Below are 22,514 nucleotides of genomic sequence, written 5' to 3' on the forward strand. Positions count from 1 at the left end.
TCAAGTCGCTTCTTTACTTTTCGAACCATTTCTGTTGATGTTGCTGTTTTCTTCCGTCCACTTCTTTAACGTCGGGCTACGCTACCAGTATCATGGTAACAAACGATGATCAGAGACGCAAAAGATTTATTCACATTTAAATGCTGGCGTGCTCTAACGATAGCCACTTGTGGTTTTCCAACCAAATATAAAGTAAAGTAATATAAAGTAAATTCCATCACGAATTACTTTTTTCCTGGAAAATTCTCACCAGAATGATTTTGTGCGCTTTTAAACAATATTATGAGCTGTTACTGGAATAATTTTAAAAGCTGTCTGAACTTGGTTGTAGTTTTTTCATCTCACCTATAATATTAGCTTTAGTATTTGGAAAAGGGAAGCCGAAAATCTGAAATTTGGAATACACGTTTTGGAACAATGCGTGAGCCAAAAGAACTTAAATGCGCTAAGTTTGGTACGAGATAAAACAAGTAAGCAAATACTATAGTCGTGCGGGACCGATCATGTGATACCCTACAACACTACAATATGTTAGAAGTCCTCTTATGTCCAAATCCATTGCGGAAGATTTCGCTTTTGAAGTTATGTCAATATATTACCCATAGTTTCTTTGACCAGGGACATTTGCCCAATACTTACGCACTCCATCGTGCTGCTAGTTACAGCTAAATATAATCCAATGGTCATCGAATAATTGTGTGATCAGGAAAACTTTTCTGTTTTTGGTTCATTTGAACACCTAAATATTTTGCGATCATATTCAAATGCAAGATGCCCCTCTGTATCTCAAAATGTAGACGCGTCTATAGCATTTTCATATTAAATGAAACCTTTTGCAATTCAAATGAAACTTTTTGCAGCGGAAGTGAAACCTTTTGCAGTGGAATTGAAACCTTTTGCAGGGGAAATGAAACCTTTTGCAGTGGAAATGAAACCTTTTGCAGCGGAAATGAAACCTTTTGCAACCGAAATGAAACCATTTGCAACTGGAATGAAACTTTTTGCAAATCAAATGAAACTTTAAAATTTATAGAAGGAACAATAACAAAACATTTTTATTTTTAGTAGTTTTTAAATTAAATCAATTAAAAATTTATAATAATATAACTAATATACTGACAAGAGGATTTTTTATTGATTATAAATATCTACATTTATTTATATCATTTCTTAAATTTTCAATTATTGTAATAACAAATGGTTCTTTATTGATTTGATATATAATGCTTCCATATTATTAAATTCCAAATGCTTAACGCTAAAAAGAGAAGTTTAAACAAATTTTGCCCTTTATAGGTATGGCCAGGACTGAAATGTGAAATTAAGCTTTATCACAATTTGTTATAGTTATAATATACTATGAATCTTACCTAATAAAGGATTCCCGCTTCGCAGCTTTATTGATTATGGAGATAGAGCAGTCGTGATTTCAATAGACAGATAAGTGGAAATTCTAAACCTACTAAAAATAAGAATGTTTTGTTATTTTTCCTTCTAAAAATCTAAAAGTTTCATTTGATTTGCAAAAAGTTTCATTTGATTTGCAAAAAGTTTCATTTCGGTTGCAAAAGGTTTCATTCCCGCTGCAAAAGGTTTCATTTCCACTGCAAAAGGTTTCATTTCCACTGCAAAAGGTTTCAATTCCACTGCAAAAGGTTTCATTCCCGCTGCAAAAAGTTTCTTTTGAATTGCAAAAGGTTTCATTTAATCTGAAAATGCTATATATGATTGGCTTGTCTACGATGTTTCGCTACATTCGGCAACGAAATCAGCATGAAAAGCCAGAAGTTTGCGTTTCGGTAGAATAGAAATGTTTATAACGGTGGCAAAATCAGGAACTTTTATTGTTGTTGGCCCATTTCAACACCTAAATACATTGCGAACATCTTTAAAAGCAAAAGGCCTAGCACTTCTGAGAATAACTCTACCCTTCTGAAGTCGGACGATAATTGCAATCTGTATATAATAACCCCAACCTGTGTTGTCAAGGGAAAAAATATTACAAAATATACACTTCAATATTATAAGTCAAATTGAAAAAATCGCATGCGATAAAATATATGAAAAATATATATTTCACAAAATCCTACAAAATATATATTAACATCATAACTGATATCTTTTTATGCGATTTTTTTAGATTTTATTCTTTTATGACAAGAGGGCTTTCTAAATTGACAAAATTTGTCAAAATCGGTCCAGCCATTCTTGAGATATAAGCATTCTAACTAACATCCCCTTCCTTTGTATATACACATTGTATATATTTCGCTATATATATCCGATATATTTACTATCAGCATCTACGTAACGGTCAGAATTGACCTGTTCGTCTATTTGTGATTTCGCCGGGATTAAAAATATTCGTGGTACAATTGAAAATTAGGGTCCATTTCACCACCTAAATATTGCCCGATGACCATTCAAATTGGAAGGCTTTTGCCCAGCCCTAAACTCTAGACCCATGCTAAATTCCGCATCGATTGGTCTATAATTGCGATGTGTAAAGCAACTGAAAAATTAGGACATTTTTCAATTTTTGGTCCATTTTAACCCCTAACTATTTTGCGATCATCTTCAAAAATAATAGGTTTCTATTCTGACTCTAACCCCATCTTTCAATTTCATGAGGATCGGGCCATAATTGCGACCTGTAGAGTGATTACAAATTAACATGGACAGACGGACGTACCGATATACAGAGCTAGATCGACTCAGCTCGGCGAGATAGGAAACAATTATTTCGAGGTGTTACATAATTTTTGGCCCAATCAAACTTATACTATACCCAACACATAGTGTTGTAGGGTATAAACACACATAAAGTTACTTAATATAACTTTCTTTTCCCGCATTCGAACTAACGGGTATTTCCTAGTTTGATTATAAACATAGCCCATTGCGATTATTATATAAATCTACCTTGCTATATTCTATGCAATATAGGCCTTGATGTACTTCTGTTTTTCTTTTAAAATTTGAATTTTCAAAATATGGGAAGACTGGTCAGAAGAATACTCCAGGATTGCAGAGCACAGTAATTCCCACTTCATCAAAATTTTCACCAAACCAGAAAGAACCCCCTGGTATAAAAAATCCAAATTACACCCTGACGACCAGAAGATGATGAATCGAATTTTGTCCAACCATACATTCAGCAAGAGCACCCTTTATAAAATGAATGCGGTACCCTCAGCCGACTGCGAAACATGCAACGCAGAAGAAACCATTTTACACATATTGTTCAGTTGCACCAAACATGACAACATCAGAAGCAAGTACAAATCCTTCAATGGAATCTTCACCGTCGAAGATTTCATAGCCAAACATCACTGGGAACACCTGCATGATATGGTCAAGTTCATAAAAGAAACAGCATCGCAAATATAACATGAAGGCACACAGACAAAGTCTGTTTTTTCGTGTGGCAATATACCTCCTACCTCTCCAAAAGAGAGTTCGCCAATTATCACCCCCTTTTTTTCCCCCCTATTTAGCTCCCAAAGCGCTTAGGGATTTTAAAAATAAAAAAAAAAAATTGAATTTTTCAATTGAAACAATTGTCAGAGCTGATAATTTCTCAACATTATTTTTTATACTATTAGCAGTTGCAAGGACCAAAATAAAGTAAATGGTGCAAATTTAAATATTGTCTGCCGAAATCTTACTTTTTGCATTGCATTGTTTCATATATCCGAAAAATGCAAAATAAAGAAATTCCAAAAAGGTATACATATTTCATAAATTAATGTCTCTAAATATTTTAGCAAATAAAAATAGCCTATTTCTTGTTACAGCTCTGAAATGCTACATTCTTTGTGGCAAATATTAACTAAATCACAGCCCGCATTGACACATGCTGAGGACTGTTTGTGTTCCCTACCCTCCGTAATGAGTTTCAAGATAAACTTTTTGTTTTAACACAAATCCAATTACTTAAATGTGTCCAACATTAGGAGTTGAATATAACGAATTACTGCCAGCAAGAAGAAAAAAAAACTAATTAAAATTAACATCTAATTAATCTAGCTAATTTAACATTTTGTTGCGCTCTCATTTACAGCGGAAAAACAAACGCACCGAGTGAGGCCATAAAACTGTCACGACAACATCTGTGTTAATGAATGGAAAAAGAAGGCGCCTTTTAAACACTTACAAATCGTGTTTTGTGAATGGCAACCAACTGTTGAACGGGATACAGCGGAATGGAATGAATGCTGAATGCAAAGCAACTACAGCAATAGCGACAGGACATTTTGCTTCCGTTTGCCGACAAACGTGCTTCCACCACAAAAAGCGCTCGGGCCCGCAGGAGAAGATTGCATAAACGGCGATTGTGGTTGTATTCGTTGTTGCATTTAATCCCTTTTAGAAGATAGTCACCATGAATGTCACTGAGCTCAAGTGTTGGGATTATTGTTTTTGAGTTCCGTTTCCGCCCTCAGTCCTAGCACATCGTGTCGGCAATGAATTGTGTTTATACGTGGCCACAAGTTTTTCGCAGTGTTGAACGGCAGCGGCAACAGCACACAAGTGCCTACGTCTGTATGTAAATCGCGAAAAGCTAAACTGTGCTTTAATCTGTGAATAGAAAACGACAACAACGACAACGGCAGCGACAAGAGAGGAGGACATCAGCTATTCACTTTTGCATAAAAAGCTAAATCAAATGAAATTATTGAATACAAAGAGAAACGAGCAAATATCAAAAACCTCCGATACCAACAACAACTACAACGACATCGTAGAAAATTGTTTCCTTGAGCCAAACATCTGTCACGGCTATTCAGCCATCAATGACATGCCAAACAATCTAATAAGGATTTCATTATCCTCTAAAGCGTTTCAATAGAATTGCGCTGTTTTGAGCTGAACACCATCGTTGGTACGTTGGGCGCCATATGCAGCATGGGGGCAGCAAATTCATCAAATCGTTCAGATAATAGTCTTTATAATGATGATGATGGTAAGTACTAATATCACAGAGACATAAAGCTTATGAATGAAATGTACACACAGTATGACATTCTACAAATTGACAATTTCGTAGGAAAATAAAACAAGATTTTCCAAAAATAACCAATATTGCCTGAACAAAGTGGATCTTCGAAAGTGATAAGAAGTCGATAATGTTTTGACGAATGTTTTTGATAAGTACATCAAGCAGAGGTTTTACTGTTGTCAAAATGTACTTACCATTACACCATTTCGAATGTGAAATTGCAATAAGGCAGCATGAGAACAAGTGCCCGATACTTCTTCAATGAAATATCCACCTTATAATTTAGATTCGTTCCAAAAGTTCGTGCTATGTCTTTTTGTATCCTATAGTATATATATTCTTGATCATCGTAAAATTCTAAGACGAATTAGCCCTGTTCGTCTGTCACGCCCCAGTCAAAACGAATGACGATAGGAAGCTAAAATTTTGCACGGATCTGTCTTTTGTCTGCAGGCAGGTCAAGTTCAAAGATGGGCTACATCGGTTCACGATGGTACCCCCATATTCGGTATTTTGATAATTGTAGCCATATTTTTCAATGGAATTGCCTAAAAATCCACACAAAAAGTTCTTTTTGAGTACGTTATCCCCTTTAAGAGAATTGTCTATACAGGTCCACGATATCTAATACCCCCCATAAAAAGGTACCCCCCAATTCGGTATTTTGATTATTTTGCCAAATTTTCAATCGAATTGTCTGAAAATCCACACCAGGACTTCTTTGTAAGTACTTTATTCCCTAGAAGAGAATTGTCTATAAGGGTCCATGATTTTGTATAGCCCCATACAACATTTTAGCCACATTTTTCAACGGAATTGTCTGAAAATCCTCGCAAGGAATTCCTTGTGAGTACTTTACTCCCTAGAAGAGAATTGTCTATATACGTCCACAATATAGTATACACCCCATATAACGGTACTTCCCGATATTCTGTATTTTGATTATTTCAGCCAATTTTTACTTTACCCCCCTTATATTACCCCTACAAGAGAATTTTTTAAATAGGTCCACATTTTAGCATAGCGCTCATACAACGGTACCCCCAGATATTCAAAATGTTCATGATTTTTGCGATATTATTTACCGGAATTGTTTTAAAATTTCGTATTTAAAATTTAGAACCGTTAATACAGTATAGCCTCCATATAACGATTTTTATTTGAACGGTATTTTTCGACGGATTTTTTTTTCAAGTTTCTTCCAAATGGTGGAGGGTATAAAAAGTTCAGCCCGGCCGAACTTAGCTGCTTTCTTATTTATTAGTTCTCAAAATTCACAACCACCTTTATATCTCATACCAATACAGATTGCAATATCAAATTCTCTATTACCAAATTAGTACCGTTTAGTACAAATATAGTACGTACTACAGACACCAACAGTGACATCCATATCAAATTTCAGGATTTCATCTCTGTTCCTTCATCTGATACCCAATTAAATACCACTTAGTACTTTTCGAACATTTACAGTACACATTTCCATAACCACCTCCATATCTTAACCACATGTCACCAACAGTGACATCCAGGCAGGACGTTAGTTCTATCTCGTCACCCAATACCAAATTTAATACTTTTTTAACAATAATAATAAGCATTTAAAAAAAAACTCCGTACTTTAACCATAGATACCAACAGTAACCATAACATCAAATTTCACCCATTACCAAATTTAGTACAATTATTGCACGCATATCCATCCTAATACCAAATCTCAAACTGCAAACACTACCAAATATAGTACTGCAAATATACATACTGCACACATTTCCAAAACCACCTCTTTATCACAAACATACAATCGACGGGAACACCAACATACAATTTCAAAATTCTACCTTCATCCGTACACCCTAAACCAAACCATATAACGTCACCTCCCTATATTCGGTATTTTAATGACTTGGGCGACAATGCTCGACTTCATTGCTTCAAAGTTGCTATTTGGTGTTGACAATAGGTACTATCTTATAGAAAATTATGTACATAAGCCCACATATAACTGTACCAAACCATATTCGGCATTTTGATGATTGACGTCACATTTTTGGAAGGAATTGTACCCCAATACCATTAATACCATTACTTTCTGACATTCGGAATTTCTCAAAATTAGTGTTAGCAGTTTACAATATGCCTTCTCTGGTAGATAATTGGCTGTGGAAATCCATGCTTTCCTATAGCCCCATATAACTATACCACCCGTTATTTGATATTTTAATTATTTTATCGAACTTTTTCTAATCAGATTTTTTTTTTTTTTTTTTTTTTTTGAAACTATGCCAGTTTAAAATAAATACGAATAAAAAATATAAATACAAAAAATAAATATCGATTATTCAAAATGCATTGCAGTTCTGCTTTCTATACACTTTCTCTCAGATGGAATTGGTGTAACCCTCATTTTCCTCTCCTTCGTCATTCAACATCATCGCCGCCTGTTTAAAATCCATTCTTGGCCATGAGTGCCGGGCCATTTGTTGTAAATGACATACTTCATGTTGGAATTTGCCTTGAGCTATGTCGAGAAGAGGGGGAAAGCGTGTCGTTTAACATTCAGAGAATTCTGTTTAACATGAAAACTGTCATCATTTGAAAGGAACAAATGTCTGTTTTGTTCACTTTAAGCGAAACACCATCCTGAAGATGAGCATACCGAATATTTCGTTTACACAAAGGTTGGTCGGTCTATCACTAGAAAAGAATAAATGCGGAATTTAGCAACGAGCACAAACAAAACTCGTATGTTATTCCCTCAATTCGTTAAGAGAAAAATAAAATATTACCTGCTGAGCTCGTAAATACTGTAAGTCCATTTTTTAAAAGAATTTAAATTTTAGTGTATACGTACTTAAAAAAATATACGTCACTTAAAAAAGAAATAGTTTTCCTTCGAAGTTTTGCTATATCATACACAGTTGTTAGTAAATATTTTGTTTTAGAAGTTTTATTTTTTACTTTCAGTGTGGCAGACTAGATTTTTGTATGTATACAAGATTAATATCTTAAATCATCAAAAAATCAAATATTGGAAGGTACAGTTGTATGGGGACTAGACAAAGATTTGGAATTGTACAGACAATTTTTTCGACATAGAAGGTAGTGCCCCAATCGTAGACAAATTCCGAGAAAAGTGTGACACAAATCATCAAAATACAGAATATCGGCAGGTTCAGTTATATGGGGGCTATACCTAAACGTATACTTACGTGGCCCATTTCAAATTTTACGGACCTTAAATACATCTGAGCATTCGTTCGGAAGCTAGAGTGATTTCCACAGACGAACGGACATAGTTGAATCCGCATAGAATTGTATGCTGATGTAGATGTGGTAATTGTCATAAAGAACTGCCCAGAAGTTACCCTTAGCTTTTCGACCGGGGGCATTTGCCCAATATTTGCGCACTCGTTGTTAGGTAATTACCACAATTTCAGACGAAAGTTGTGGTCCTTTTTACAGCTAAATATAATCCAATGGTCATCCAAAATGTTAGAATTCCTGTCCTTAACTCTCTCCCCATGCTAAATTCCATGTCGATTCGTCTCCAATTGTGACCTGTAGAGCGACTGCAAAAACAGGAAAATTTTAGTTTTTTTTTAATCAATTTGAAGCATAAATGTACACTGACACTAACCGTACTCCATGCTAAATTTCATGAGGATTGAACGGTAATTACGACCTGTATATAATATTCTCAACACCTAGTGTTGGGGGTGAAGACATTTAGAAAATGTACAATTCAAAATTGTAAATCAAATAAAAAAAAAATGCATGCGATAAAAAATTTGACAAATTAAAAAAAAAGAATAACAAAATATTTATTTTGTCGTATTTTTAAGCGGTTGTCTTAGATTTTATCCTTTTCTGACAAAATACCATTCCGAATAGAGGAGAATTGTGAAAATCTGTCCAGCGGTTCATTCCGTTGTGACACCTCGAAATATACATTTAAGACCCCACAAAGTATATATATATTCTTGATCAGCATAAAATTCTATGTCGATTTAGCAATGTCCGTCCGTCTGTCCGTCTGTGGAAATCGCTCTAGCTTCCGAACGAAATGAGGTAGGATGATATGATGATATGATTTTTACTCAAATATGTATTATGTCTGCAGGACTTTTGGTATTGAAAATGGACCATGTAGGTCCACGTCTTTGTATAGCCCCCATATAACGGTACCACCCGATATTCGGTATTTTGATGATTTTAGCGACATTATTTGGTTTAGCGACATTAATGGTATTTAAAGTTCGAAATAGATACTACGGTTTAAGATAGAAAATAGACGATGTACATCCACGTCTTCGAATAGCCCCCATATAACGATACCACCCGACATTCGGTATTTTGATGATTTTAGCAACATTATTTACCGGAATTGTTTCAAAAATGGTATTTAAAGTTCGTAATAGATACTACGGCTTAAGACAGAAAATGGGCCATGTAGGTCCACGTCTTCGTATAGCCCGTATATCGTATAACGGCACCTCCCGATATTGGATATTTTGATTATTTTAGCGACATTATTTACCGGAACTATTTCAAATTTAGTATTTGAAGTTCGTAATGAATACTACAGCCTATGACAGAAAATTGTCTGTGCAGGTCCACGTTTTCTTATAGCCCCCATATAACGGTACCCCCGATATTCGGTATTTTGATGATTTTAACGACATTATTTACCGGAATTAGTTTACATTTTGTATTTGAAGTTCGTAATGGATACTCCAGCATATGCCAGAAATTGTCTGTGTAGGTCCACGTTTTATAACCCCCATGGTACCTCCTTATATTCGGTATTTTGATGATTTTAGCTACATTATAAACAAATTTTTTTCAAGTTTCGCATTTGAATATTGCAATAGCTTGTGACAAAAGTTGCCTATGCTGGTCCACGTCGTACCCTAATATACGGCTACATTCGGTATTTTTAAGATTTTAACAGAATTTTTAATGGATTTTATTTTTTTTGAAAATTGCCAAATTTTTACCAAATGGTGCAGCTTTTTTACTTGTTTTAATTTTATTGAATGAAAGCAAAAAATGTTGAAAATAGCATCAAATTTTAGAATAAGTTTAGATTTGTTCGAATTGGTCACCTTTGGCTCGAATATCACGAATAACTTTTTTTCTGGAAAATTCTCATCAAAATGCTTTTGTACGCTTGTAAACAATATAATGAAATGTCACTGGAATAATTTTAACAACTATCGGAACAGTGGTTTAGAAATGACAGCAGTCTGAAGATTGTTGCAGTTTTTTCATCTCACACTGTACATGTACCTAATTTTGCTATATATCCCATATTTTAGCATCACCGTAATTGTCAAAAGTGTATATATTCACGGCTTAATGAAAATTTTCGTATTTTTATACCCTTCACCTTGGAAAGGTGGTGTCATTCCGTTTGTAACATCCTTAAATATCCGTCGTAGACCCCATAAAGTATATATATTCATAATCAGCATAAAATTATAAGACGATTTAACGATGTCCGTCTGTCTGTTGAGATCACGATACAGAACACATTATTTGACGTAGAGCGTCAACATTTATCAGAACAATTTGTATTGTGTCTACGATGGTTGGTATTGAAAATGAGATATATCGGTTCACGTTATGGTATAGTCCTCGTATAATGATTTTTGCCACATTTTTTCACGGATTTGTCTGAAATTTGGTATTTGTAGGTCACACAGGGTTAGTTGGCGGCGAAACATTGCATGTATAGGTCCACGATTTGGTATAGCTTCCATATAATGGTACCTCCCAATATTCGGTATTTTGATGTTTTTTTTCCACATTTCTTCCCGAATTTGTCTAAAAATTAGTATTTGTGTGTCCTAATGGGTTCTAGCTCCGTTGGCGAAACATTGTATGTATAGGTTCACGTTTTTGGATCCCATATAGCAGTACCTCCCGATATTCGATATTTTGATGATTTTTGCCACATTTTCCCATGTGTCTAAAAATTGGTATTTGTGGGTCATGTGGAACTTAATGTTTTTTTTACTTGTTTTACATAAAAGTTGTGATTTATGCTACCCGCCAAATCTCCGATGACCGTCCAATTTGGTTGACCCCTGCCCAGCCCTAAACTCTGACTCCATACAAAATTCCGCGTCGATCAGTTTATAGTTGAGGCCTGTAGAGCAACAGCAAAATCATAACATTTTTCTGTTTTTGTACATTTCAACTCCTAAATGTTTTGGGATCAATCTGCAAAAACAATAGGCTTCTATTCTGACCCTTACCCCACCTCTATTTTCAATTTCGTGAGGATAATAATTCCCATAATTGCGACGGACGGACGGACATACATAGTTAGATCCACTCAGCTCGGCGAGATAGAAAGATCCATATAAAGTTTTCTATATCGGAGACCAATATTTCAAGGTGTTACAAAATTTGTGGCCTAATCAAACTTAAGGTATGCCGGAAAACTTTATGAAACTCTAAAACATGATATGAATATTTGTTTCTTGTTCTTAATATAAGAGGTTTCCATGTCCCATCGACATATTATACTCACCCAAAATTTGGTCACTTATTCTAAACGTACATTTATTCTAAACATATTTTTCTTAGAATTACAAAATAGAGACTGACCTAGGTTGAGTTTTTCTTCTATAAAAAGTTTTATTGATATTTATGGATATTTGTGAACGGGGCTAAACAACTATATAAGAGGGTTTTAAATGAAGTACAAATTTTTCCAAGTTTTCATATTTAAGTTTCATCTCAAAATAACCCATACATTTTGCTTGTAACACATTTGCATCGTCATTACATTTTCCAGCTTTACAATTCGCCGAAACCACCTGTAAAGAACAAGAACAAAAACGAAACTACTTCATTATTATTCATTAATTAGAACACTTAAACAAAATTCTATTGAATTTGCAAACGATGACGATGCAATTACAAATGAGTTTAAGCAGTCACCATAGAGTGAATACCTGTTCTCCGTTCATTCTTTTCTTTGACTCAAACGTCATGTTTCGCTAATTAGCTCCACTTGTCAATGTCTCACAAAAAGAAGGAACAAAATTGAAAACCAAAAAATCTGAATGGCAATTCAGCGCCATTAATTTTCACTTAATCTTCTCTTTCTTTCAGTTAATTTCGATCACTTCCAAATCTTGCGTGCCATTGGCAAAGGAAGCTTTGGTAAGGTAAGTAAATTGTCAATTTATAGTTATTTTGTGTTTAGTAGAAAAATTGTTTCCCAACTTTTTTTTTTTTGTTAAAAGAATTACGATTTACCTACAGAACTAGGTGTTGTTTTAAAAATAAAAGCACTATGTTAGGAAGAATACTTAAAAACATATTCGTTTTAAAACATTGTTCATTTAAAATTTTTATTTGAGACCATGTTTTAGAAGAAGTGGACTGTGATGATCCCCAATACAAGTTTCATGTCTGATCCCGCACGGAGAGTGTCGCCTAAATTTTCTTAGAGACATTTAAATATCCGTGGCACAATGGAAATGGCACAAATGCAATGGCTTGGAATCCAACAAAGCTTGATAAGCGACTTTACTTTCACTAATGCATTCCTACACTCCAAAACTACAGGGTGAGATAACAAAACTGCAACAAAGTCAAACGACATAAAATTATTTTTTTTTTTTTTAATTTTAATGAATGAAAGCAATAAAATGTCGGAAATAGCATCAAATTTTAGAATAAGTTTACATTTGTTCGAATTGGTCACCTTTGGCAAGAATTATGGCTTTCAAACGGCCAATGACGGCCACACACTGCCCGAATGTTGTTCTGCGGTGTCTTGGCCCATTCCCGGCGAAGCGCTTGCTTGAGGTTATCGACACTTTGGTATTTTTTAGTGCCAACCTTGCCTTCCAAAATACTCCAGACACAATAGTCCAACGGATTGGTATCCGGAGATTTTGATGGCGATAATATTCGGCATTTATGTATTCTGATGCCACGGTCGATTAATACGAGAGCGACCATCGGCTGTTGTGGCGGCCCACACCATCACCATGGCCGGCGTTTGAGTTCTGGTTGGTGGCCAACTGAAGGTGCACATTTTCTGCTGACCTCTTTGATAAGTAAATATAATCACTTTGTTTGTTTACAAACTGCTGGACAACGAATGTTTTCTCATCGAAAAAAAAAACAAATTTATCTCTTTTGAATTAAAATAATTTCTGTTGCGGTGTAAGTTCTTGCACTTTTGGAATTTCAATGGCTTTACCCCGAGTTCATTTTTCAATATTTGCGGGCTTAGATCAAATCGCTTCTTTACTTTTCGAACCATTTCTGCTGATGTTGCTGTTTTCTTCCTCCATTTCCTTGACGTCGGGCTACGCTACCAGTATCGCGGTAACGAGCGATGGTACGAGACATAAAAGATTTTTTCATTTTATAATGCTGGAGTGCTCTAACGATAGCCACTTGTGTTTTCGAGCCAAATATAAAGAAATAACACTATCACTCAATCACACTATTCTCACCAAATTGCTTTTGTACGCTTGTAAACAATATAATGAGATACAATGAGAGTTGGTTGCAGTTTTTTCATCCCACCCTGTACATTAGATTTGATAGTACATTTAGAGATTTCAGGGCCGTCTGACTATCGACGTATATGGTATCCAAACCTGTTTCTATTTGCCAACAGTTCGATGTTTTTCCTTTAGATAGCAAATATTTCTGCCTGGAACACGCTACAGTTGTTGTTAAGTTTGCACCCGTTCCACTTTCATTCTTTGAACCATCTGTATAGACAGCTGAACCGTTTGGAGGTGGGTTTTACTGGTCCGGAAATCCCTGTCGAGTATGTAGATGTGTCGTGGTTTCAAGTTCAGTCGAAGTAATGTAAAATCACAGGTTTTGACCCCACCTCCTGTGTTCCACATGCCCTTGACATCTCCAAAATGCACCTGTGATAAATAAATAAATGTTTCTCTTGTAAAATTATTTCCCTAATGAGTGCCACCAAACTAAATTTTCATAGTAGAGAATTGGATGGTCAGTCTGGTGGTGAGAAATTCTAAGTTGAGTTAATAGCGTTCGGTTAATTGATCAAAATACCGAAAGGGTTTTCTTAGGGTTTCCAGGGCAACATTTTTTTAGGGCCCATTGCATACATACTTTCCTATATGGGAAACCAATATTTCGAGGTGTTACATAAATTCTGGCCCAATCAAACTTATAATACCTCCAACACATAGTGTTGTAGGGTATAACAAGTAAAACAAGTAAAGAAAGTCTTAAAGTCGGGTGGGGCCTACTTAATGATACCCTACACCACTTTGCTAATTTAGTAGAGCTGCGCATAACAATTAAAAGTTTTTATGGGAGAATTCAATCATATACGCTATGAGTATAATTATAATGTAATAAAAGACATAATACCCTGACCACTTTGTGGTGTAGGGTATAAACATTAAGTTTGGAAGGTCGGAATATATACCCTCCACTTTAGGATAAAGGAAACATTACAACCCATTATAACCCACAAATACCAATCTTTAGACACATTCATGGGAAAATGTGGCAAAAATCATCAAAATATCGTATATCGGGAGGTACCGCTATATGGGATACAAAAACGTGAAGCGAAGAAATGTGGCAAAAAACATCAAAATACCGAATATCTGGAAGTACCATTATATAGGAGCTATACGAAAACGTGGACCTGTACATACATTATTTCAACAGACAAACAGACATCGTTAAATCGACTTAGAATTTTATGCTGATTATGAATATATACACTTATTGGGGCCTACGACGAATATTTAGGTGTGTTACAAACGGAATGACAAAGTTAATATACCCTCCTTTCCTATTTCCGAGGTCTTGGCCTGGTTGCTCATACAGCAGGAAGAGGAAAGTGAAGATCAAGACACTTACAGTTGTCCTCAGATAGAATAAAGTATTATTTCTGTTCAATTCGTAAGTAATTATAAACTATCGCCCTTTTATCCGATGGATGTCGCGAAATAGTGTCTGCACACGCGACACCTTAATTTATCTTCCTTGACGCCATCGTGACGATGGAAAGTAGACAACAGTAGTTTTGTTATTGTAAATGTACATACTATCGAATTTATAAGGATTAGAAGCGTCGCAGAAGTAGCATCTTAAAAAAGGAGTGAGTGACTCACTGCCAAATGCTTGCAGGTATGTTTATTTACTTCTCGTCTCATTTTGGTCGACCCTGGTAAGGCATTCAATTCCGTAGTAAGGCTCATTTCGGCACCACCAAAGATGAATAGAACTTACTTTGGTTTGATTAACTTGATTAACATCAAGGCCATTAATTTCAGTAATCAGAACTACACATTTTCCTGAAAAGAGAGTTTGTATTTAGCATGCACAGTCTGCATGAGCATGACAAATCTTTATCTGATTTCCATTGCTTAATTAATTTTAGTCGCTAAATATGTAAATGTGCTCATACATTTTTAGCGGCTAAAATTAAAATTTTAATTACTCAATTTATTATCATACTTTGTGCAACATAAACAATGTTAAATAATAAATTTCATTAAATTTTATATTCTGAACATTAAAAACAACAAACAGTGTAAACACTTTTAATCCTCCCTCGCAACTTACATCATCGAAACTAGTCAACCTTCATCGACTGCAATCTCTCATCACAGACAGAGGGGGTTCATTCAACTAACGGTTTCTATTACATTGCGACTCTCATTAAAGCTCGTTAATGTTCGTATTTATGTTCGCTCTCTATTCCTGGTTACCGATAAAGTTTCCAGCCATGACAACAACGGCAGACTCCTTAATTTATGCCAAGCATCCCAAATGCCAAAAAGAGAAAACGAACGAAAACATTGCCTCCGTATATTTATAGCTTGCTGTCTGACTGACTGACTGAACGGCTGACTCACTGACTTTGTTGAACCCCCCACATGCATAGCTAACGGCGCCAAGCACTGAAGTGATTTCATTCAATGATTTGAATTACAACGAATTATGAATTCGTTATGATAATTTGCAATTTGTATAACAACGTGACGTTGCTTCGAGTGTCCTTCGAGTCGTGGCAACAGTCGAAGTCAATAGCCATTGTAACTGTGTCGGTACATCGTTATTACATTTCAACAAAATTTCCACTGAGGGCCTCTTCAGCATTCATGAGAGTGTAAAATTTAGGCGTGAATTGTTCTGTTCGGCTAAAGGCAAATACACTGGTGGCCAAAACTAAAGCAACTAAAATAGCAAAGACAATAAATGCCCTGTAACTTCTACAAAAATGAACAAATCGTAATTATTTTTCCAGTTTTAAATGAGGTACTTAATTCACTTTTAAAAGACTAAAAATAAAAACACAAAAATAGTTTTGAATGAAAAATAATATATGGAAAACTAAAATGACCCAATTTTTGCTTGGTCAAAACTAAAGCAACTTTTTGATTTTTTATTTTGAAATAATTAAATTTTGGCTAGTATCCATCCATTATTTTTGATAGCAGCTGCACCCCTACCAGGCATTGAATCTATAACACGCTCAATTTGATCCTTGGGTATGCTTTTCCAAGCACCCTGAATTCTTTAGAAAATGTTGTGTTTATTTCTTTCCGAATCTCGCTTGATCTTCCTTGCTACGGTACTCCAAAGGTTTTCTATGGGGTTTAGGTCAGATGATTGTGCCGGCCATGACAAAACACCGATTTTTGACCACCGCAACCAATCTTTGGCAAGTTTTGATGCATGTTTGGGATCGTTGTCATGCTGAAACGCCCAAAAAAGCCAACTACTTTCCTCAGCGGAAGGGAACATCGTGATTTTTAACACATCTTTGTAAACAAACCGATCCATAACTTCCTTTATTTCATGGATAGGCCCAAGTTCACAGAAAGAAAAAAAGTTCCACACAATTTTTGTCCCTCCCTCATTTCACTGTACCCTTGCCACACTGCGGCTCGTAAAATTATTCATGTCTGAGCCTTTAATATTAAACGTAGACTCATCCCATTGTGCTGGATTCCGATTAATATTATCGTTTCCGAAAGCCGTCCTGGCTTTCCGATTTTTTCAGATATAAATGGCTTTTTTTGATGGCTTACGGACATGCAGACCAGCTGCCACCACTCGTCTACGCACGGATCATGAGCTCAAATCCAATGATCTCTCTCTCACCAATCCAGTTGAACTCTTAAATTGTTGTTTTTTATTTCTCTCACAATTTGTTGATCAATACGTGCTGAAGTTTTTCACGGCCTTCATCCGTTATAGACTGTTACTACTGATCCAGTTTCAAAAAACTGACTTAGTATACAAGAAATCGCAGAAATATTTATGAAATATTTCTCGGAAATCATTTTCTGTGATAGCTTGTCTTCATAGTCACTGATAATTTGCTGTTTTATTCAAGTACTGTATTTGCTTCTAGCCATTTTTAAACTATTTTTGAGCAGTATTTAAAAAACGGAAACAAACACGTGCTGTTGTAGAAAACTTCTCAAAAATGATTTATGACAAGCGAAATTGTTGAAGGAAGCGAAAAGCTATAAATATAACAGTAAAAACATCTGAAATTGCCGCGATCATATGAATGTACAATAGAGTTGCTTTTGTTTTGTCCACGCCAAAATCGGTTTAATTGACTTTACCATACATCATTTTTTATATAAAAACTAATTTTGGTTTTATGTTTTAATTTTTTTTAAAGTGAATAAAGTGCCTAATTTAAAACTGGAAAAACTTTCGCATTTTCTTAAATTTGAAAAAAGTTACAGGGTATTCATTCTCCTCGTAAGTTCAGTTGCTTTAGTTTTGGCCACCAGTGTATGTCAGTTGAAGTTGATTTTAAATTTGCCTAATTAATTTTTCTATAAATCAAAAATGTATGAAATGACCATGAATCAGTACCGGGTAAATTCTCCGAAATCAGAACATGTTATTTGTATGACAACACACTGACATTTGATGACTTTAATTATGAAATACTTTGCCTTGTACTTTATGGATAACAAATTCAATTAAACTAAAAAAAAATGTTTCAATTACATCCTGCATTCTCTGAATTCTAAAATTCAAATACGAATGAAAAATCTTGTAGTGGTCGACATTTTATTCGACATACGCATTTACGTGTAGAAAAAATATTGAACAGCCCTGAAGTCATTTGGAAATGAGTTAATCACTTACACTCTAAGATGCCACTTCTGCGACGCTTCTAATCCTAATACACCTAAGTCTGTTTTTACACGGTCTTTTTGTACACGGTTTTGATATAACACGGTTTGAAAATTGAATATTTTTAATTTTTTTACACGATTTTATTCCATTTAGCACGATTTGAAATTTTATGTATTTAAATTTTTTTTGTCAAATTTAATTTTTGCGAAGTATGTTCATATCACAAAGAAGTATTTATGAAAGAAAAAAGTCTGAAACCATCGATAGTATCAATAGTTTGCGAACACTAGCTTAAAGATTTAAGTGAATTCCCCTTTAGCGCGTACAAACATTTTTTACTGGTCAAAGCAAATGTGAATAGCACAAGCATTATATATTTGATTTAATAAAATAGACATGAATTCTTATTCTTAAAAATTCTTGTTTTTCACTAATTTTTATAGGTTTTAGAAATTAGGAACAAATCACCCATTAGGAACAAATCTCCCATAAAATCAATGTCTTTTTTACACGGTTTTTTTACACGGCTTCTTCTGGAACCAATCTACCGTGTAAAAACAGACTTAGGTGTAAATGCAATAGTATGTACATTTTTATATAAAAGTGTCTGATTTCATGCGTGTTTCACTTTAAACTTCATATACCAGTAATACCGTTTGGATAAGGCAGTTAAATTTATCAAAAAAAAAAAAAAAAAAAAAAAACCATAAAGGGAGTGAAGCCCTTATAGTGGGCCATACCAAAACGGGGATCTCTATAGACAATTTTCTACTTCAAGGATTGTCATTTTTTTTTTAGAACGTTCCCACGCCTCACATTCCCACCCCTGCCAACCGAGGGGGCGACCTCCCTTTACGGAGGGATCGCGTACACATCATGATCCGCATCATAATGGGAATTCAGTAGGAAATTGAAAACCAGCTGCAGAATCTAATTCATCAGCTAGTTTGTCAAATAATAGAACGTGTATGTTAATTGTTTAAAAATAAAATTATTCTAGATTTAATAACTTCTAAACTCATACAAAAATCTACATTACAATACACAGAATTAAAGTCAACACATTTTACTAAGAGGTTCGCCCATTAAATAATTCGTGCGGTGAAACTCAGTATATAATAATTGGTAGTATCTACTAGATCTAAACGGAACATTAATTCTAATAGATGAGATTAGGAAATCTGAAGGTATATTACCATTTAATATTTTTAGTACAAACATGGAGTTCAACATAATACGTCTGCTTTTAAGTGTAGGCAATCTAATTAATTTTAGCCTGCTAGCATAAGAAGGCAAAACAAAATCACTATTCCAATGTAAACCTCGTAAGGCAAATAGCAGAAAATGTTTTTGCACGGATTCTATTTTATCTGAGTATATTGTATATTGAGGATCCCATACAACAGGTCTAACAAGAGACGTAAGCTATATCTCAACTTTGGGTCTATCACGTTTCCTTTTGCCTGTTACAAATAAATGCACAAAGACATAATACCCTGACCACCTTGTGGTGTAGGGTATAAAAACCATAAAGTTAGTGGAGCCGTTATATGGGGGCCATACCAAAACTCGTACCTATACAACTTTATATTACAACAATTGTTATCTATTGCGAGTCTTAAACGTAAAATTAGGAAAAGAACACGTGGGTAGTTGTTGGAAAACATTTAATATTCTGCCACCGGCAAAAATCATCAAAAATATCGAATATAGGAAGGTATAGGGATGGCTATATGAAAACATGAGCCTATACATACAATGTTCCGCCACCGGAGATAGAACCGTTCGCGATTCAAAATTTGGTTTTTGTGTACAAAAATTATAACAGTTGTTGAGAACAATATAGGGTCCGCAATCTAAAGTTTTTCATCAAGCAGTGCTTCTTTCTTTAGCTCACGTCTGATTTGAAAGATAACTACTTTTATCCTTCTGCTTAACAAATATGATTGTTTGCATATTCTTGAACAACGCAGGGAAATATTGTGGAAAACATGGTAATATAGCAGAATGTGAGCGAAAATCGAGTACGGAATTTGGAAGAAGAGAAAAACCATCAGCTCCGTATGTCAACAAGCAAAATTGTTGCATTGCTGAACTCAAGTTAAATGGTGAGCATGGCCAAAACGCAAAAAATACTGAAATCGGAGTTTTCCTTACAAACTTTTCTGAAAAGAAAACCAATATGGCTCATTTTCTTTACAAATAATTCTGGATGTTATCCAAAGGTCTTTATTAAATTTTAAAGATCTATCATAAATTTTGCAAAATATATCTCAAACTATAAGGGTCCATTTGCATGTAGTCAAAACTATTTTATATTATTAACCACATTTGCTCTAAGAACCCAGAACTCTTCGAAGTTTTGAAATACACACGAGCCAGATGGCTGTTATACAATGAAATAATAAAAAACAAGTTAAAAAGTATATATATTTTTTTTTTGCCGACAGATGTATACCATCAGCCAATGTACAATTATTCAAAAATATTTAGATTGTTGTTATAATTATTCAAATGTTTATGTTTGAGTGAGGAATGTGCCAATATTGGCCATTTCGTACCGTCCGTCTGTCTGTCTGGCTGGTGCGCACGATAACCGTCGAAGGGAGTATCCGATTTGGTCCAAACTTGGTACGTCGTAATATTTTTGTCAAACTTAGATCGAGTTCGGAGATGGGGAATATCGGACCACTCCTTCTGGTACCTCCCCCACAAAAGGTAGAAATTTACAAAATATATATTTTTTGCACAGAACGAGAAAGGATAATCCGATTTTGCTCCAACTTTGCGAATCCTAATATTTTCATTAGTGCTAGGTCAGGTGATATAAGAGTCGGAATGACAAAGTTAATATGCCCTCATTTTCAATGTGGAAGGTATAAAAATTGATTCTGTTTTTATAGTACATGTTTAGTACACGAACTTCTTTTGTTCAGAGACAAACAATGAAATCTGGCATATTCATGTGTTGGCAGACCGGCCGATTTCATTGTTTACGCTCCTGAAGGAAAAACAAATAAAACAAAAACAAATTTTGAATACCCTCCACCATTTTGAAGGGACTTGAAGAATTTCAAAGAAATAGTAGAAAAATTAACCCCTTATATGGGGCTATACGAAGATGTGGTCCTTCATAAGGAATTTATTGTCGAAGGCTGTAGTACCTATTCCGAACTTCAAATACGAATTGTGAAGGAATTCCGGTGAATAAGACGTGGATCTGCACTGGCAAATTTTCAGTCATAGGCTGTAGTACCTATTACGAACTTCAAATACGCAATTTGAAACAAATCCAGTGAAAAACTTCGCTAAAACCATCAAAATACCGAATATCGGGAAGCTATTCGAAAACTTGGACCTGCATAGAGAATTGTTGTCATAGATTGTAGTACACATTACGAACCTAAAATACGAAATTGAAATAATTCCCGTGAAAAATGTCGCTAAAATCACTAAAATACCGAATATAGGGAGATTTCGTAATATGAAGGCTATACGAAGACGTAAACCTGAGTATGCGATTTTTTGGTGACGACAGTATGGTGGAGGGTATAAAAACAATGTGTGTCCTAAAGCATTACAATAAATCCGTTTTTTATATTTTTGCAATGTTTTTTTATTTAAAACCCACAACATATAATAAAAATATATGTTTAAATGCATATAAAATTAAAAAGCGTAGGGAAGCGCACCGGGTTCTGCTAGTTTGTAATAAGTTACAGAATCGTAAAAGTCACAGAATCGCACTACAGGTCGACTAAATAGAGAAGTAAAATTAATGAAAGAATCAAGTACCTACCCAGCAAACCAAACTTTTAATGATCGAACAGGAGTCGGGAGAAATCTGCCCTTGGATGATATTGGAGTCATTTTAAATGGGCTCCCTATCTATTTTTTTTTTTTTTTCATACAGAACTCTTAGCAAATGCACCAGAAAAGCTTTAGATTTTCAGGTGTGTATAACCTTGTCCCTTATGGGTTTTATATAACAAATACATACATGTATACATTAATATGGAAATATGAATATTTATCTTTTTAAGACATCTACTTCAAGACAACTTGAGTAACTTTTTTATTCCTTTTATTTATTTCTTTTCATTTCATTTCCTTCTAATTTCCACTTGGGATTATATTTTGTATTCGTTGCCGACATCGTACTGACATTGCTCAGGCTCAAAGATTTTAAGGGAACACTAACAACAATAGGTGTATACGGTAACCATAATTTGTCAATTTATTACAAGATGTTGCTCGATAGCCCAGAAGTTCAGAAAGGAAGAGATAAAATGAGGTAGTTGGTTTAATTAGAAAAATTTACCAAGACTAACGCAGACTAAAGTTGGAAATCCAACTGCTGTTT

At 34.8% G+C, this 22,514-nt stretch overlaps 1 protein-coding gene across 3 annotated transcripts in view; it reads left to right on the top strand.

The window, feature by feature from the left end:
* LOC101894995 (serine/threonine-protein kinase 32A) overlaps nt 1–22,514 on the top strand; it is a 123,402-nt gene that overhangs the window by 36,623 nt on the left and 64,265 nt on the right. For all 3 annotated transcript variants that reach the window (XM_059126762.1, XM_059126761.1, XM_059126760.1), the window contains exons 2-3: nt 4,064–4,966; nt 12,131–12,186. In XM_059126762.1, the coding sequence (XP_058982745.1) occupies nt 4,909–4,966; nt 12,131–12,186 (114 nt within the window). In that variant the 5' untranslated portion in view covers nt 4,064–4,908. The remainder of the gene's footprint in view (nt 1–4,063; nt 4,967–12,130; nt 12,187–22,514) is intronic.

This window comes from Musca domestica, unplaced genomic scaffold, assembly GCF_030504385.1.
Source record: "Musca domestica strain aabys unplaced genomic scaffold, Musca_domestica.polishedcontigs.V.1.1 4, whole genome shotgun sequence".
NCBI lineage: Eukaryota > Metazoa > Arthropoda > Insecta > Diptera > Muscidae > Musca > Musca domestica.